The 19,289-nt window shown below is 40.5% G+C and overlaps 1 protein-coding gene across 1 annotated transcript; it reads left to right on the forward strand.

Moving 5' to 3' along the window:
* The first annotated feature begins 5,296 nt into the window (after positions 1-5,296).
* Positions 5,297-5,851, forward strand: LOC110894042. The gene has a single exon (XM_022141204.1). The coding sequence runs from the start codon at positions 5,297-5,299 to the stop codon at positions 5,849-5,851; it is 555 nt and encodes a 184-aa protein (XP_021996896.1).
* Positions 5,852-19,289: the final 13,438 nt, after the last annotated feature.

The following is a 19,289-nucleotide window of genomic DNA, read 5'->3' on the forward strand; positions in this document are numbered from 1 at the left end:
TTATCCGGACAATAATTGTCCCAGCTAAAACCTTCTGGTATTTTTTCATCATCTTGATCTATTATACCATAAAGAGCTCTCTTTGATGACTCCTCAATCGCTTCTTTAGCATGTGCAGTTTGTGGTTCTTGTTGATGTGATTGTTGAGCAACTTGGTGATAAATCGCTTTCCGATAATAATCGTTGTTGTTGAAAGGATTTTGAGCTCCACTTGCTTCGCGGTTAGTACACTCCCTCTTGAAATGCCCCTTTTCCCTGCAACGAAAACAAGTAACTTTAGATTTATCAAATCCTAAAGTAGAAACATTTGCATCACGGAAATCATCTCTTCCCGTAATTTGTTTAAAATTTTTGGCTCTCCTCAACACACTCGCCATACACCACTTGATATCCATCAACTCCATCTCCTCAGCATCAATTTGATCGTAATCCTCTTTTGTCAACATTGGATTCCCAATCCTTCCTGCAACTAAACTCCCATATGACTCTAATACAGTCACCAACAAAGACATATGACTTTTTGCAACTTCTTCTGAGTAATTCTGATCATTTTCAAGATTTAGTGCAATGTTGCATTGTAGAAATTTGCCACTCTTTTTCGTTGAAAAATTTGGATCAAACGAGGGATATGAAGAAAATCCAATTTTGCTACTAGATCCTTGAGAAGACCCTCCAGAAGAACTTTTAGCATTAAATGCAGTTCCGATTTTTGGTGACATGTTAGTTTTATCACTCAATCCTCCTTTGTAATATAAACCAATATCTTGTTTACCATCAAAATCTTTCATTCTTGAAATCTTCCTTTGTTCCATCTCTTGAGCTTCAAGTTTTTCTATGAACTTTTCAGTGTTAGATTCCCAAAATCTTTCTTATTTCTTAACATCATAAGATACGTACCCCAAGTTTCATGTGGCAACGCATCTGTGACAACCCTCACCAAACCAGGTATCCGTACGAATTAATTAATATTTAATTACTGCTTAATTACTGTGCTTGCTTACAATTGTGGGTAAACTGCTACATGATTTCTGAAATATACATAACCATGCATCATACTTCATTAGCTGTCACTCCATTTATTTACACAAACTATAGTGACAAACTTGATGCACAAAAGCACAGTAGCACCATGAACGGATAACCCAGTACACGTGCTGACATAGCCAGCACCAGGCAGACACTGCCTCTAAGGCCAATATGAGCCGGGAATAGTTTACTACACTACTAGGAAGTGTAGGGAAGCGAGGATTGTAAAACTGCGTCACTAGGTGATAGTTACAGTGCCGGGAAGTGCCTAAAACACACGATAAATGCAAAATTCTGCATTTATTATTATTATTCAGCTTTTTAAATTCCTAGTGAAGTGCAAAAACATGGCAGAATGGTCCTGTATGCTTTCCTAAGTGCCGGGACTAAATAGTGTTACAAAAATATACATAAAAGACATTTTTCGGCATATTCGAACACTTTAACGGAGCGGTGTCTAACCGAATAACCGGACATTACCCGGGACACTAAATTTTTGTCAATGATATTTTTTTTTCTATTTGTGGCTTGTCATGATCCCCGTATGCCATAACACCCGCTAAAAAGTGACTAACTAACACATATCATTCTAATACTTACAATCTAACTATCTTTTGCAAACTTTTACATCAAAGCCCCCCCCCCCCCCCCAACGATTTTAGTCCCCAAGGAACCCCACATATCACTCCACCATACTTCACATCTTCTAATTAGATTATATTGTATTTATTTGTTAGATTTTACTTGTGTAAGAAAACAAAATATGTGAAGATGATCTATAAGAAGCATGGTTCATGAGATTGTCATCATAACTCAAAGATCACACTCCACCTCACTACTCCTCTCTATTTCGGTCACTCCCAAACCGAACCCACCATCCTCACCTCAACATCTTCACCTTCTTCATTTTTAGTGCCATTCAAAGCTTGAAGTTCATCTATGGAGGGTGCATCTTGAAGGATCTTCAAAGGAGCCTTGTTCAAGTCTTTTCACCAACTTTTTCTCATCATTTTCACACTAGATTTCTACCCTAGCCATGTGCTAGTAGTAACTCTCTTTACACCCTTGTTTCATCTTGATTCATAGTTAAAATTTGTAGTGAAATGGTGATGTTATATCATAAGAACAAAAAAATACTAGAAGATGTGAAACATGAATTTTGAACATAAAAGTTACATAAAGTTTACTTATGATTGAGACAAAAAGATGAAAACTTGTTGGTTTAGGGTTGGTTAATACATATATGATGTTTGATCATCGAACTCTTGAAAAACCTGTTGTTCGGACACTTGTTAATACGACTTAGTAACATTTAAACCACAAAATAACATGCTGATGTACTTTTTAAGCCGACTTCATGGGGCTGTAAACAGACCATAATTAGTCGAAAAACAGAATTTCTGAAGCCTAAAATATGCATTTTCGAAAAACGAAGCAATTGGCACTGGAATCGTAATTTTTCGAGGTCGTTTACTATTTTAAAAGTCTGTTTTCATGACAGCAGCTAAGGCTGAGTTTTACTGCAGTAAAATGGGCGATACGTTTTCAGTCATAACTTGAAACCTGAGTAGAACCAGCCCCTGAAATCTATATCATAGATGATAACTGATATATTTTTGACCCTCCAACTGGAATTTCGTAAAACGGACTTATGATAAATTTTAGATGATTTATTTCGTAGACTGCAATCAGAAAGAAACAAGTTTGATCACAGTCCGGTAAACGATTTTCTATAAAACACTGATAATGAACTAGACCCCAATATTTATACACACTAATATTTGGTTCGGGTAAGACGTTCTGTGAAAATTTGGGAATTTTTGGAATAAGTTAAATAAGTTAAGTGTTTTATTTAAATGTCCGAAAACAGTCCAGTTTTTCATATATTGATTCATATATTGAAACTGAAGCGTCAAAGGTAGTATGTTACATGTCAGATTATAAGGGTTGATTGTTGATGATCATGGTTTGATTTTAAAAGAAAACGATGTGCGTATTAGCACGGGCACCCCCGTTTTTAGGGGAAACTCTGGCGAATTTTTTAAATATCCCAAGACTTAGAAAAAAATTATTTTCTAACAAGTGTATACAAAGGTGTTTAATTCTATTTCTCGGAAGGTATGGATACGGAATAGTTGCCTAACTATTTTGCCTAAAGACAAAAGTTAAGTTAAAATAATTATTACTTTAACAAGTATAATATCATGGTAACGCAAGTCAAAACACTAAATACTAAACCAAGGCACGGCCCGATCGTCTAATAGATATTAGCACGTTGTAGGTTGTCGTGTTGCAGACCAAGTTTGAGTTGCTGTTATCGAGGACGCACTATAGTGAGTTCACGTCCCCCTTTTCTCTTAACTGTTTTCAGTTTTTATACTTCAGGGGTGAAATACATGTTACTATGATTACGAGTACTTTTACACATGGTATGATTAGCGTAAGGAGGGTTACTACTTAGATCATGTGAGTGGGTAGGCGGGAACTGAAGGCCATTAGTCCTCATTGTAGGACCGAGGGACAGTAGCGGTAGATCTATCTGGGTGTAGCGAGCCCAGCCCCAAACCCATCAGAACGGACCTCGGGGTGACTTTGTACCCAACGTAAAAATCTGCTAGGTTTGAGTCTTCCTACTGCACATCACACATATCAATGGCCTTGCAAACCATTGGTGATCTCTTTTTCCTTATTTGCTACATACCAGGGTTTTTATATTTACAAAGGTTTTACATACTCACTACACATGAACTCGCTCAACAATTTTTGTTGATTTTTCCAACTTACATGTATTTCAGGGAACTAAGGATCTGGCACGGTATGCTACGTTTTCACGCTGCGTAGAGTTATGGGATCATCCGAGTTTAGGAGTTGTGGCTTTTACCTGGACGAGTCACAGTTCTTAAACTACGTCTACTTTATATTTGTGGTTATGTCCTAAGAACAATGTTTTTATGTTATTAGGTTGTAATTTCCGTTGCACGTGTCAACGCTTTAAGACAATGTTGTGTCACTTGTATTTTTAAACTTAAAGCAATGAATGATCTGCATGGTTTTACTTACATGTAGCTTTGTTGTGATTAAGCTATCGTATTAAGAAGTCACACCAAATCAATCCACGCTTCCGCAAAGCCAGGGTGTGACAGCTTGGTATCAGAGCTCTGATCATAGCGAACTAGGATTCCTTCTCGAGTCTAGACTATGATCACTAGGGCTCTCACGAAAACATTTTCACATTGCATACCACTTAAGTCCAGATCCAGGTCACAAAACGTTTTTACAAACAAATGTTGAGCATATTTTTGCTTGTTAGTTATGGCTCAGTCTGGGAGGCTGAGGGGGTGGTCTAGTGGGACTAGGAGGCTCAGTCTGGGAGGCTGGGGGAGATGTCTAGTGGGATTAGGGAGTCAGTCTGGGAGGCTGGGAAGAATTGTCTAGTGGGACTAGGGAGTCAGTCTGGGAGGTTGGGAGAATTGTCTAGTGGGACTAGGGAGTCAGTCTGGGAGGCTGGGAGAGTTGTCTAGTGGGACTAGGGAGACAGTCTGGGAGGCTGGGAGGTTAGGCTAGTGGGACTAGGAGGACTACTTGATTGCCTATTTGTGACTAATATGTTTATCTGACTACATGACTGATTATTTGTGCATATGTGTGTTTGTGTTACAGACGACATGCCTTCATCCAGCACCAGAGGGTCGGACACCACAGACCCCATGCCTATCGTATAGGACGACATGGTCTCATCAGAGCATGAGATGTATACCTCAGACACTACCAGCATAGACGATGATGATTTCCAGCCATTTGCGCTGCCCGATGTCGTTGCTGAGCCCGCTGATGGCCTATCGCCAGGGACTTGCCACTCGTGGTGATCCCTGCTCCTGTACCTCTTGCAACTTATCCTATGGTTGACATGCCCCTTGACGTAGTCGCTGACGACGACGTCGACTTGTTTGATGAGGACCCACTCGAGGATGATTTTGAGGGCGAGGCCCACATTGCTGCTGGTGACCTCCTACTTCTTGCTGATGCTCCCGTAGAGGAGGCACCTATCCATTCACCTGTCCCAGACTCCTTTGAGTCTGTGGCATCTGCACCGTCACATGCGCAGGGAGTGCAACACTATTCGCATGATACGGACCCTGATAGAGCGTCATCCGCTGCACCTGCCCCTAGTTTTGTGATCGATCATGACATTGATGATGACTCAGATCCCGTTTTCCTACCTGGTTTTGATCCAGACCAGGAGATTGAGTTTATTCATTTAGATCAGCCCATGGAGGATCCCGTGGCTCCTGTTGACCCTATGTTTGCTGATCCCGCTGATTTCAAGATGGAGTTTGACGATCCGGAGCCTGTTGTGGCCCCCGAGCCAGTAGTTGCTCCAGACCCCGCATTCGAGCATGACCTTATTCATGATGATGTACCCGCTGTTGATCCTTTGATTGCTGATATACCTGTCGATGATTATCCTATTGTTGCTCCACTGTTGGAGGGTGACCATGCTGTTGCTGCTCATGTTGAATCCCCTCACATTGCTGATATTCCTGCTGATCCTATTATTGCCCCTCTTCCTGACCCAGTGCCTGTGGAGCCCGATCATGCACCCTTTGCGACCCATGTTGACCCTCGATATGCGCACACCCAAAATGGGTGGATAGACGATGATGATGACTACCCGCCTTTTGTGGTACCTGTTACACCTGCTTCAGCCCCTATCGATGCACCTTTGTTTCCTGCACATGTCACTGATGCGCATCGCGCAGACCTGCCTATCACATTTCTCCAGGACATACCTCCACCACGTCCTGGGGAGGGGTCATCTCGTTAGCCTTTTGGCCATGCACCTCTCATGACCGGAGGAGATTAGTTGTACCTCCGATTTCTCATCATACTTTTGTTCCCCCTGCTGCACCGTTTGTGGTACCATCCTTTGCTCCATCTAGTGAGCCTTTTCTTTGGACTTCGCCACCCATCATGCCGCCATCTGATCCTTATCATCCTTATCACATGGGTTACTCCACAGAGGATATTCTCAGGTCTTTTATGATACAGCAGGAGGCATTGACTCGTCGCGTGCAGGAGCTTGAGAGAGCACAGCGACCACCATGCCAGTGCCAGGGCCAAACTCACCCTGCGATACCACACCCTCCTCGTCCGTTATCTCCCGATTCTGCTGCTCGTTTTTGGACTCAGGAGCAGCAGCTAGCGTATCTGTTGCGTTCTCATCAAGCCATGGAGGAGGATTGGCTTCACATGCGCCGATTGCTCTTTTCTCATTTTCCCCCTCCTCCACCGCCATCAGCTTAGGGCCATTTTGTATGACACGGGTAGACTTTTGTTGAGAAGACGGCGATTGCACAGATTGCACAGCTTTTGGGAGACTGCATATTGATCCTGACTTTTGGTTGTTATATATATTGGATATTGTTGACACTGATTTGATATTTTGGACTGGGGTGACGTAGCCCTTAGTCGTTGATGTTGTATGATACAGTATGTACCTGTAAACTTTACAGTCTCGATTTATGGCAATGCAATCGCAGTATTCTCATCATATGTGATGTTTGATTAATTGTTTATGTTCTATAACATGAGATGTTATGTGTTTGATTTATTTATAACATGAGAGGTTATGTGATGATATTTTTGCTATATACGTACACTTTACTTACTATGACCTGACCTACGTGAACCATCTTTTAGAAGATGCCTCTAAGACGCCAGACACGCATGCCTACCAACGAGGCAGAACTTCAGCAGGTCATCGCTGCTGCCATTGCGCAGTACGTAGCCTCACTAGGAGGTACTAGCTGGAGTAATTCAAACAACAACGGCATTAACAATCCACCTCATGGTAATACTAAGTCATTAAGGCATACCATGATACCATTGGATATCTCTAGCAAGTTTGCTAATGCCATTTGTATATTCTAACGTATGTGCAGGGTGCACTTACAAGCAGTTCCTAGACTGCAAACCAGTAAACTTTGACGGCACCGGAGGTGCTGTTGCTTTTGTTCGATGGGCCGAGAAGACAGAATCAGTTCTCCGAATGAGCAAGTGCGCTCCAGACCAGCAAGTTACTTACATTTCTGGGCTATTCTTGGACGGAGCCCTGTCTTGGTGGAATTTACAAGTTCAAACCCTTGGTGAAGCCGCAGCCTACGCAATGACATGGACTGAGCTGAAAGAGCTCATGCGAAGAAAGTATTGCTCTCGCGCTGAAATTCAGAGGTTGGAAACTGAGTTTTGGCATCTGAAGATGGAAGGTCCGAAAATTGTGGAATATGTTCAGAGGTTTCACGACTTATCTCATGTGGTACCTTATATGGTTACACCAGAATTCAAGCGAATCGAGCGCTTCATTTGGGGTTTAGCTCCTCAAATCATAAGTATGGTGACCTCTTCAAAGCCGGCAACAATCACTGAGGCAATCGATCTGAGCGTGGCTCTTACTAAGGAGGCTATCCACCTAAACAAGTTTTCTGATGTTGAGCAAAAGAAGAAGGAGACTCATGTAGAGTCGTCCGGGGGTAACAAAAGAAAATTTTCGAACTTCAAACAAGGCACGGGCAGTGATGGCAGGAAAGGAGAACCAAGCGCACCAGTCCAAGCTACAACTGGTATTGGAAAGAAAGGAAAGGGATATATGGGTACACATCCCAAGTGTAACACCTGCCAGCGTCACCATTCTGGCCGGTGTGGGTCAAAAGTATGTGAAGCATGTAGAAAGGTTGGTCACTCGAAGGATATTTGTTGGGCCACTGTTGGCCGGGGAGGCCAAGGAGGTTTTGGAAATAGAAACAATAACCGGGGTGGAAATGGAAATCGTGCACAAGGGGATAACGGAGGGAATGGAAATCGAGGCAACAACGTGAACCAAACTAGTGTTGTGAATCGTAACCAAACCAACAATCAAGCTGGGAATGGAGCAGGAAACGGGCAAAGACCGGGCTGTTTTAACTGTGGGGACACTGGGCACTATAAGAGGAACTGCCCAGAATTGAACCAAGCACGGGGAAGGGTTTTCAATATCCAAGCGAGGGAAGCGCGCCAGGATCCCAATGTTGTTACTGGTATGTTCCCAATAAACCAACGCTTTGCATCCGTTTTATTCGATACTGGTGCCGATTATAGCTTCGTGTCGTTAGAGTTTAAGAATATGCTTTGGTTAGCCGCTAGTAAATTAGATATTCCCTACTCAATTGAATTGGCTAATGGAAAGTTAGTAGAAGCCAATGAAGTGGTCAGAGGTTGTGTGATCGAGTTGGGAGAACGTGAGTTTGCTCTGGATCTACTACCAGTCCAGTTGGGAAGCTTCGACGTGGTAGTAGGGATGGATTGGTTATCAAACAACAAGGCAGAGATTGTTTGTCACGAAAAGGTCGTTCGCATCCCAACCGAAGATGGAGAAACGATAGTAGTTCATGGAGAAAAGCGTGATACGCCTTTAAGAATCATCAGCTGCCTGAAAGCCCGTAAGTGTTTACAGAAGGGATGTGCTGCCTTCCTGGCACACATTGTAGATAAGAAAGCTGCTGAACCAAAGATCGAAGACATCCCTGTCGTAAGGGAATATCCGGAAGTCTTCCCAGAGGACTTGCCAGGATTGCCACCACAGAGGCAAGTGGAGTTCCGTATTGACTTAGTTCCAGGCGCCGTGCCTGTAGCTAGGGCACCTTATAGACTTGCACCGTCAGAGATGCAGGAATTGTCGACACAACTTCAAGAGTTGTTAGACAAAGGATTCATCAGACCAAGCTTCTCACCTTGGGGAGCTCCGGTCCTGTTTGTCAAGAAGAAAGACGATAGTTTTCGTATGTGTATCGACTACCGGGAGTTGAATAAGCTGACGATTAAGAATAGATATCCTCTACCAAGGATTGATGATCTGTTTGATCAACTGCAAGGTTCAAGCTTTTACTCTAAGATCGATTTGCGATCAGGCTACCATCAGTTAAGGATACAAGAGGAAAGTATCCCGAAGACAACCTTTAGGACTCGTTATGGGCACTACGAGTTCCTAGTTATGCCGTTTGGGTTGACGAACGCACGTGCAGTCTTTATGGATTTAATGAATAGAGTTTGCAAGCCGTATCTCGACAAGTTTGTGATTGTGTTTATCGACGACATTTTTGATATATTCAAAGACGAAGGCTGAGCACGAACAACATTTAAGAGCCATTCTGGAGTTGCTGAAAAAGGAACAGTTGTATGCCAAATTCTCTAAGTGGGAGTTTTGGCTACGGGAGGTCGAATTTCTTGGACACGTGGTTAATGGGGATGGAATTCATGTGGACCCCACCAAGATCAAAGCGATCAAAAATTGGGAGACCCCAAAGACGCCAACCGAGATTCGTCAATTCTTAGGTTTGGCTGGCTACTATCGAAGGTTCATTGGGGATTTTTCAAAAATCGCTCAACCACTAACACTCCTCACGCAGAAAGATAAGAAGTTTGATTGGGGAATCAAACAGGAAGAAGCGTTTCAGCTGTTGAAAGACAAGCTTTGCAATGCGCCAATCTTAGCACTACCAGAGGGTACAGATGATTTTGTGGTATATTGCGACGCTTCGCGTCAAGGCTTGGGTTGCGTGTTGATGCAACGCCAGAAAGTTATAGCTTACGCGTTACGACAATTGAAGGTTCACAAGAAGAACTATACCACGCATGACTTGGAGCTAGGCGTAGTGATATTTGCATTAAAGATCTGGAGACACTACCTATATGGTACGAAATGTACAATCTTCACAGATCATAAGAGTCTGCAGCACATATTCAACCAGAAAGAGCTGAACATGAGACAAAGACGATGGGTCGAGTTACTAAACGATTACGACTGCGAGATAAAGTATCATCCAGGGAAGGCGAATGTGGTCGCCGATGCCCTAAGTCGAAAGGAAAGGATTAAGCCCATAAGGGTTAGGGCTTTGGAGATGATCATCCAGACAGATCTTTCCTTGCGCATTCGTGCCGCGCAGAAGGAGGCGTTGAAAGAACGAAACATTGAAGAGGAGTATGTCCGTGGGATGGAGATGCAATTAGTGCCAAACAAGGAAGGAACGTTATGTTTTATGAAAAGGATTTGGGTTCCTCTGTTTGGTGGTTTGAGAAAAGTTATTTTTGATGAAGCTCACAAATCGCGGTACTCTATCCATCCAGGAGCGGATAAGATGTACCAGGACCCTAAAGATTACTATTGGTGGCCTAGGATGAAAGGCGACGTTGCTGTTTATGTGAGCAAGTGTTTAACGTGCGCTAAGGTGAAAGCGGAATACCAGAAGCCTTCAGGACTTCTGCAACAACCTGAGATTCCCAAGTGGAAATGGGAACAAATCTCAATGGATTTTGTAACTAAGTTGCCAAGAACGCCAAGAGGTCATGACACTATTTGGGTAATAGTGGACCGATTAATGAAATCTGCGCACTTCTTACCTATCTGAGAGAAAGATAATACGAGCAAGTTGGCCGAAATCTACATGAGAGTAATCGTTACACGCTACGGAGTGCCTCTCTCGATCATCTCTGATAGAGACGGAAGGTTTGTGTCAAGGATTTGGCAATCCTTCCAAGAAGCTTTTGGCTCACAATTGAATCTGAGCACTGCATTTCACCCACAGACCGACGGACAAAGCGAACGGACGATACAGACATTGGAAGATATGCTGAGAGCATGTGTTATGGATTTGGGTGGTAGCTGGGATAAACATTTACCACTGGTCGAATTTTCATACAACAACAACTACCACACCAGTATTGGTGCCGCGCCATTTGAAGCTCTATATGGCCACAAATGCAGATCACCGCTTTGTTGGTCTGATGCAGGTGATAAACAATTGGTTGGTCCTGATGTGGTCCAGGAAACCACAGATAAGATTGCACAGATCCGGGATCGCATCAAGGCGGCCCGCGATCGTCAGAAATGTTATGCGGACCGAAGAAGGAAACCCCTAGAGTATGAGGTAGGTGATATGGTTTTGTTGAAAGTATCACCATGGAAGGGTGTGGCACGCTTCGGGAAGCGTGGAAAGTTGAATCCGCGGTATATTGGTCCATTCCGGATTCTAGAAAGAATTGGGTTAGTAGCATACAAGTTGGATTTACCTGCCGAGCTGAACGGTGTTCACAATACATTTCATGTATCAAATTTGAAGAAAAGTCCAACGCAAGATACTGTTGTCATTCCCACAGACGAGATTCATATTGACGACACGCTCCACTTTGTCGAAAAACCGGTTGAGGTTACAGATTGGAAGGTAAACAAAACCCGCCGGAGCAGTGTCAAACTCGTCAAGGTTCGTTGGAATGCAAGACAAGGTCCTAAATACACCTGGGAGCGTGAGGACCGAATGAAAGAAAAGTACCCCCACTTATTTCCCAAGACCCCTGCAACTAGAAGAAGAACTTAAAATTTCGGGACGGAATTTTTCTAACGGGGGGAGAATGTGACAACCCTCACCAAACCAGGTATCCGTACGAATTAATTAATATTTAATTACTGCTTAATTACTGTGCTTGCTTACAATTGAGGGTAAACTGCTACATGATTTCTGAAATATACATAACCATGCATCATACTTTATTAGCTGTCACTCCATTTATTTACACAAACTATAGTGACAAACTTGATGCACAAAAGCACAGTAGCACCATGAACGGATAACCCAGTAAACGTGCTGACATTGCCAGCACCAGGCAGACACTGCCTCTAAGGCCAATATGAGCCGGGAATAGTTTACTACACTAGTAGGAAGTGTAGGGAAGCGAGGATTGTAAAACTGCGCCACTAGGTGATAGTTACAGTGCCGGGAAGTGCCTAAAACACACGATAAATGCAAAATTCTGCATTTATTATTATTATTCAGCTTTTTAAATTCCTAGTGAAGTGCAAAAACATGGCAGAATGGTCCTGTATACTTTCCTAAGTGCCGGGACTAAATAGTGTTACAAAAATATACATAAAAGACATTTTTCGGCATATTCGAACACTTTAACGGAGCGGTGTCTAACCGAATAACCGGACATTACCCGGGACACTAATTTTTTGTCAATGATATTGTTTTTACTATTTGTGGCTTGTCATGATCCCCGTATGCAATAACACCCGCTAAAAAGTGACTAACTAACACATATCATTCTAATACTTACAATCTAACTATCTTTTGCAAACTTTTACATCAAAGCCCCCCCCCCCAACGATTTTAGTCCCCAAGGGACCCCACATATCACTCCACCATACGTCACATCTTCTAATTAGATTATATTGTATTTATTTATTAGATTTTACTTGTGTAAGTAAACAAAATATGTGAAGATGATATATAAGAAGCATGGTTCATGAGATTGTCATCATAACTCAAAGATCACACTACATCTCACTACTTTCTCTCTATTTCGGTCACTCCCAAACCGAACCCACCATCACCACCACAACATCTTCACCTTCTTCATTTTTAGTGCCATTAAAAGCTTGAAGTTCATCTATGGAGGGTGCATCTTGAAGGACCTTCAAAGGAGCCTTGTTCAAGTCTTTTCACCATCTTTTTCTCATCATTTTCACACTAGATTTCTACCCTAGCCTTGTGCTAGTAGTAACTCTCTTTACACCCTTGTTTCATCTTGATTCATAGTTAAAATTTGTAGTGAAATGGTGATGTTATATCATAAGAACAAAAAAATACTAGAAGATGTGAAACATGAATTATGAACATAAAAGTTACATAAAGTTTACTTATGATTGAGACATAAAGATGAAAAATTGTTTGTTTAGGGTTGGTTAATACATATATGATGTTTGATCGTCGAACTCTTGAAAAACCTGTTGTTCGGACACTTGTTAATGCGACTTAGTAACATTTAAACCACAAAATAACATGCTGATGTACTTTTTAAGCTGACTTCATGGGGCTGTAAACAGACCATAATAAGTCGAAAAACAGAATTTCTGAAGCCTAAAATATGCATTTTCAAAAAACGAAGCAATTGGCACTAGAATCGTAATTTTTCGAGGTCGTTTACTATTTTAAAAGTCTGTTTTCATGACAGCAGCTAAGGCTGAGTTTTACTGCAGTAAAATGGGCGATACGTTTTCAGTCATAACTTGAAACCTGAGTAGAACCAGCCCCTGAAATCTATATCATAGATGATCACTGATATATTTTTGACCCTCCAACTGGAATTTCGTAAAACGGACTTATGATAAATTTTAGATGATTTATTTCGTAGACTGCAATCAGAAAGAAACAAGTCTGATCACAGTCCGGTAAACGATTTTCTATAAAATACTGATAATGAACTGGACCCCGATATTTTTACACACTAATATTTGGTTTGGGTAAGACGTTCTGTGAAAATTTAGGAATTTTTGGAATGAGTTAAGTATTTTATTTAAATGTCCGAAAACAGTTCAGTTTTTCATATATTGAAACTGAAGCGTCAAAGGTAGTATGTTACATGTCAGATTGTAAGGGTTGATTGTTGATGATCATGATTTGATTTCAAAAGAAAACCATGTGCGTATTAGCACGGGCACCCCCGTTTTTAGGGGAAACTCTGTCGAATTTTTCTAAAAATCCCAAGACTTAGAAAAAAATATTTTCTAACAAGTGTATACAAAGGTGTTTAACTCTATTTCTCGGAAGGTAAGGATACGGACTAGTTGCCTAACTATTTTGCCTAAAGACAAAAGTTAAGTTAAAATAATTATTACTTTAACAAGTATAATATCATGGTAACGCAACTCAAAACACTAAATACTAAACTAAGGCACGGCCCGAACGTCTAATAGATATTAGCACGTTGTAGGTTGTCGTGTTGCAGACCAAGTTTGAGTTGCTGTTATCGAGGACGCACTACAGTGAGTTCACGTCCCCCTTTTCTCTTAACTGTTTTTAGTTTTTATACTTCGGGGGTGAAATACATGTTACTATGATTACGAGTACTTTTACACATGGTATGATTAGCGTAAGGAGGGTTACTACTTAGATCATGTGAGTGGGTAGGCGGGAACTGAAGGCCATTAGTCCTCATTGTAGGACCGAGGGACAGTAGCGGTAGATCTATCTGGGTGTAGCGAGCCCTGCCCCAGGCCCATCAGAACGGACCTCGGGGTGACTTTGTACCCAACACAAAAATCTGCTAGGTTTGAGTCTTCCTACTGCACATCACACATATCAATGGCCTTGCAAACCATTGGTGATCTCTTTTTCCTTATTTGCTACATACCAAGGTTTTTATATTTACAAAGGTTTTACATACTCACTACACATTAACTCGCTCAACAATTTTTGTTGATTTTTCCAACTTACATGTATTTCACGGAACTAAGGATCTGGCACGGTATGCTACGTTTTCACGCTGCGTAGAGTTATGGGATCATCCGAGTTTAGGAGTTGTGGCTTTTACCTGGACGAGTCACAGTTCTTAAACTACGTCTACTTTATATTTGTGGTTGTGTCCTAAGAACAATGTTTTTATGTTATTAGGTTGTAATTTCCGTTGCATGTGTCAATGCTTTAAGACAATGTTGTGTCACTTGTATTTTTAAACTTAAATCAATGGATGATCTGCATGGTTTTACTTACATATAGCTTTGTTGTGATTAAGCTATGGTATTAAGAAGTCACACCAAATCAACCCATGCTTCCGCAAAGCCAGGGTGCAGCCAACTTTTCAATCAATTCTTCATTATCTTTTGTGATGCTCAACCTTTTCATGTTAACAATCAGATTGCAATATCTTTCTATGATCTGCTTAGTGCTTTCAGTTCTTAAACCACGAAATAGATCAAATTCTTTCTTCAAAAGCGATTTTTTGTTCTTGATTATTTCTTTACTTCCAACAAACTTTGATTTTAAAGCTTTCCAAATTGAATATGCACTTCCATTGTGTTGCAGTAAAACCAAGATATCTTCTTTAACAGCTTGATGCAATAGACTAGTCATCATCTTTTCATCTTTGTATTTCTTTTTCTCCTCAGCACTTAGATTCTTAATAGCAATAACCTCTTCATCATCATTCATCGGTCTAACATATTTTGTTTCAACACATTCCCAAGCATCCAAGTAATTTTCTTGGACCCAATTCTCAAATCGTTCTTCCCATCCTTTAAACTCCTTGATATTCATGAGCTTTGGCGGTTTTTGCATGGTGCCCAGTTCATTTTCTAACATTGTGTTTTGAGCAATGGTAATCGGAGGCGTTATAAAACTCTTCTTCCATGATTCGGTTTCAAAATTTTACAAACTTTGCTGTTTAAACGAAATGACCTGCAAGACAACTTCAAACGAAATAAGTTCATACGAAATGAAGACTTACACACGAAATGACTGATTTCGTGCGAAATAGTCAAGCGAAATACCAATTTGGTGCGAAATGAACTGATTTGGTGCGAAATAACTGATTTCGTGCGAAATAACTGATTTCGTACGAAATGACAGAACTCTCAAATTAAATGAGAATTTTGTTTCGTACGAAATGAACTTTTGATGCAGTTTCAAACGAAATAGCGTTTTCGTGCGAAATGAACTTGTTATTTCGTGCGAAATGAATGAAACTGAGTGATTTCGTGCGAAATGAAATCCTCAATTCGTGCGAAATGCTGCTGATGTCATCATCTCGGCCATGTTTTTGTCAAATTGATCAAGTTTTAGTCCGATTTTAGGTCCAATTCTTTCAAGGCTTTGTTAAAACACAGTTTCGCATATAATGTGAGAAAATCAAGCCATTTTAACCATGAAAACTTGTTTAATTTTGAAAAGAAGGTGTAGAAATCAGAATTTGCAGCTGAAATGGTAATAACTCTTCCTCCTGAGCTCTGATACCACTTGTAGGATCGTTATGAGACCTTAACGAGTCGATTAGAAGAGTTGTTGCTCAATACGAGAGGCGGAAACAAACGTATTGAGTTGATTCAGCTAGATATTCACTTTAAATGTCTTTTTGATTGATATAACAAAGATTTACAGCGAGTAGACACTTCGGCAGCAGTTCGACACTGAAACCGGAAAGTTACAAATGACTTGGCACAACACATATTTATAGACCTGGCTATTTCGCACGGAATGGTCCACACGAAATCAGTTTCACACGAAATCACTATTTCGTGTGAAACACCCAATTCATTTCGTGCGAAATGACAATTTCTCATTTCGTGCGAAATGACAATTTCTCATTTCGTGCGAAATGACAATTTCTCATTTCGTGCGAAATGCCTCTAATACACAAATTTCTCATTTTCTCGTATATCGTGCCCTGATCTATCTATTCTAACACAAGACTCGATACAAGACGAAGTTGACAGACATATGCACCAACAGTTTGACACGTGGCGGCACCGGGTGAGGCCTGGTGTCCAGGTGCTCGTGACCCGTGTAGAACTTAGAGCAGTCTGTCGCGGCCCGCGACAGACTTATTTTTCATGTTTTTATTTTATTTTTAATTATATATGGTATTTTGGGTCGGTTTTCATATACAGGGCTTATTTTAAGACGTATAGGGGTACTTTAAATATTTTAAGGGTGTCAGAAAATATTTTGGAGAGTTGTTATATCCTCCCCACCTTGTTTTAGAACTCGTCCTCGAGGTCTACTGGAATAGGTGTGGATATTTCCTTTGCATCTCTGATTCAAGCTCCCAAGTATACTCTGGTCCTCTCTTGGAATCCCATTTTACTTTGACCAGAACTAATCTCTTGTGTTTGAGATTCTTGACCTTTCTGTCTTCAATCTGTAGAGGCCTTTCTACAAACTTAAGCTTTTCATTTACCTCTATATCCTTAAGAGGTACTACCAGTGATTCATCGGCTAAGCACTTCTTGAGATTAGATACATGAAATACATCATGTATTCCTGCCATTTCCTCTGGAAGTTGTAGTTGATAGGCTACAGGTCCTATTCTTCTAATGATCTCAAAAGGTCCAACATACCTGGGGCTCAATTTTCCCCTTTTTATGAATCTTACCACTCCTTTCCAAGGAGAAACTTTCAATAACACTTTGTCTCCTAATTGAAACTCCAGTAGTTTTCGACTATTATCAGCATAATTCTTTTGTCGATCACGTGCTGCTTTTAGTCTTTCTTCGACTTGTACAATCTTGTCGGTTGTTTCTTGTACTATCTCTGGTCCAGATAGTTGCTTCTCTCCAATTTCTGCCCAACAGACTGGCGTTCGACACTTTCGTCCATAAAGTGCTTCGAATGGAGCAGCATTGATACTGGTATGATAACTGTTATTGTAAGAAAATTCTATTAATAGTAAGTGATCATCCCAATTACCTCCAAAATCAATTACACAAGCTCTAAGCATATCTTCCATTGTCTGAATTGTCCTTTCACTTTGTCCGTCCGTTTGAGGATGATAAGCGGTGCTTAGATTCAACTTGGTTCCCATTGCTTTTTGGAAACTTGCCCAAAAATGAGAGGTAAAACGACTATCTCTATCAGAAACAATTGATAAAGGAATTCCATGTAATGAAACTATTTCATTTACACATAACTTAGCTAATTGTTCCATACTGAAAGCTTCCTTCATGGGTAGGAAATGAGCTGACTTAGTTAGCCTGTCTACAATCACCCAGATTATATCATTACCTTCTCTTGTTTTAGGTAACTTGGCAACAAAATCCATTGTTATAAATTCCCATTTCCAAACTGGCATCTCTAACTGTTGCAACAAACCTGAGGGTTTCTGATGTTCAGATTTAACTTGCGAACAAGTTAAACACTTAGAAACATAAGCTGTTATATCCTTCTTCATTCCTATACACAAAAAATTCTTTCTTAAGTCTTGATACATCTTATCACTTCCAGGATGCATCGTATACTTAGACTTATGGGCTTCTTCTAATATACGGTGGCGTAGGTTTCCTAATTTGGGTATCCACATTCTCTTCTTATGGAATCTCCAAACTCCATCTATTCCTCGTTCTAATTCCTTAATCATTCCTTTCAATTTTTCAGTATCATCCTTGATTACTAATTCTTGTACTTCTTTAATCTGTTCATTTAAATCTACCTGCAGGTTTAACTTAAGAGAACACACTCTTTTTGGCTTTTCATGATACTTTCGACTTAAAGCATCAGCTACTACATTAGCCTTTCCTGCATGGTATTGGATATTGCAATCATAATCACTAAGAATTTTCATCCAGCGTCTTTGTCTCATGTTTAAATCCTTTTGCCCAAAAACATACCTTATATGATTGGTGAAATTGGTAAACATACTTCCATAAAGGTACTGCCTCCAAATTTTTCAGGGCGAAAATTATAGCTCCTAATTCTAGATCATGGGTTGAATAATTCTCTTCATGATTCTTAAGTTGTCTAGACGCATAGGCTATAACCTTTTGACGTTGCATCAACACACATCCATAACCTAACTTAGAAGAGTCACAATAGACTACAAAGTCTTCAGTTCCTTCTGGTAACGCTAATATGGGTGCGCTGGTTAATCTTTGCTTAAGAATTCTAAAGGCTTCTTCTTGTTTTAGTCCCCATTCAAACTTAACAGATTTCCAGGTTAGCTTAGTTAAGGGAATGACTATTCTAGAAAAATCTTGAATAAATCTTCTATAATAACCGGCCAATCCTAAGAAACTTCTAACCTCGGTTGGTGATTTAGGGGTTTTCCATTTGGTAATTGCCTTAATCTTTGCAGGATCCACATGAATTTCTTCATGATCAACTAAATGTCCAAGAAACTGTACCTGTTTTAACCAAAACTCTCATTTTAAAAATTTTGCATAAAGCTTTTCTTTTCTCAATAAACTTAGAAGTGCGTGCAGATGCGCTGCATGTTCCTCCTTACTTTCAGAATAAATGAGAATATCATCTATAAAGACAATTATGAATTTATCCAAATATGGCTTACATATTCAGTTCATCATGTCCATAAATGCAGCTGAGGCATTTGTTAAACCAAATGGCATGACAGTAAATTCATAATGGCCATACCTTGTTCTGAAAGCAGTCGTAGGAATGTCCTCTTCCTGTACCTTTAATTGATGATATCCTAAGCATAAATCGATTTTTGAGAAAAATCGAGCTCCTTGCAGTTGATCAAACAAATCATAGATTCTTGGTAATGGGTTCCGATTTTTAATCGTGACTTTGTTCAATTCACGGTAATCAATGCACATTCGCATCGATCCGTCTTTCTTTTTGACGAACAGTATCGATGCTCCCCATGGCGATGAACTCGGCTGTATGAATCCTTTTTTCAACAATTCGTCTAACTGCTTCTTTAACTCTTGCATTTCTGCGGGTGCA

This window comes from Helianthus annuus, chromosome 2, assembly GCF_002127325.2.
Source record: "Helianthus annuus cultivar XRQ/B chromosome 2, HanXRQr2.0-SUNRISE, whole genome shotgun sequence".
Classification (NCBI taxonomy): domain Eukaryota; kingdom Viridiplantae; phylum Streptophyta; class Magnoliopsida; order Asterales; family Asteraceae; genus Helianthus; species Helianthus annuus.

What these genes read in the sequence shown, in the direction of transcription:
- LOC110894042 (XM_022141204.1), top strand. Translation starts at nt 5,297, where the DNA reads ATGGAGGATCCCGTGGCTCCTGTTGACCCTATGTTTGCTGATCCCGCT.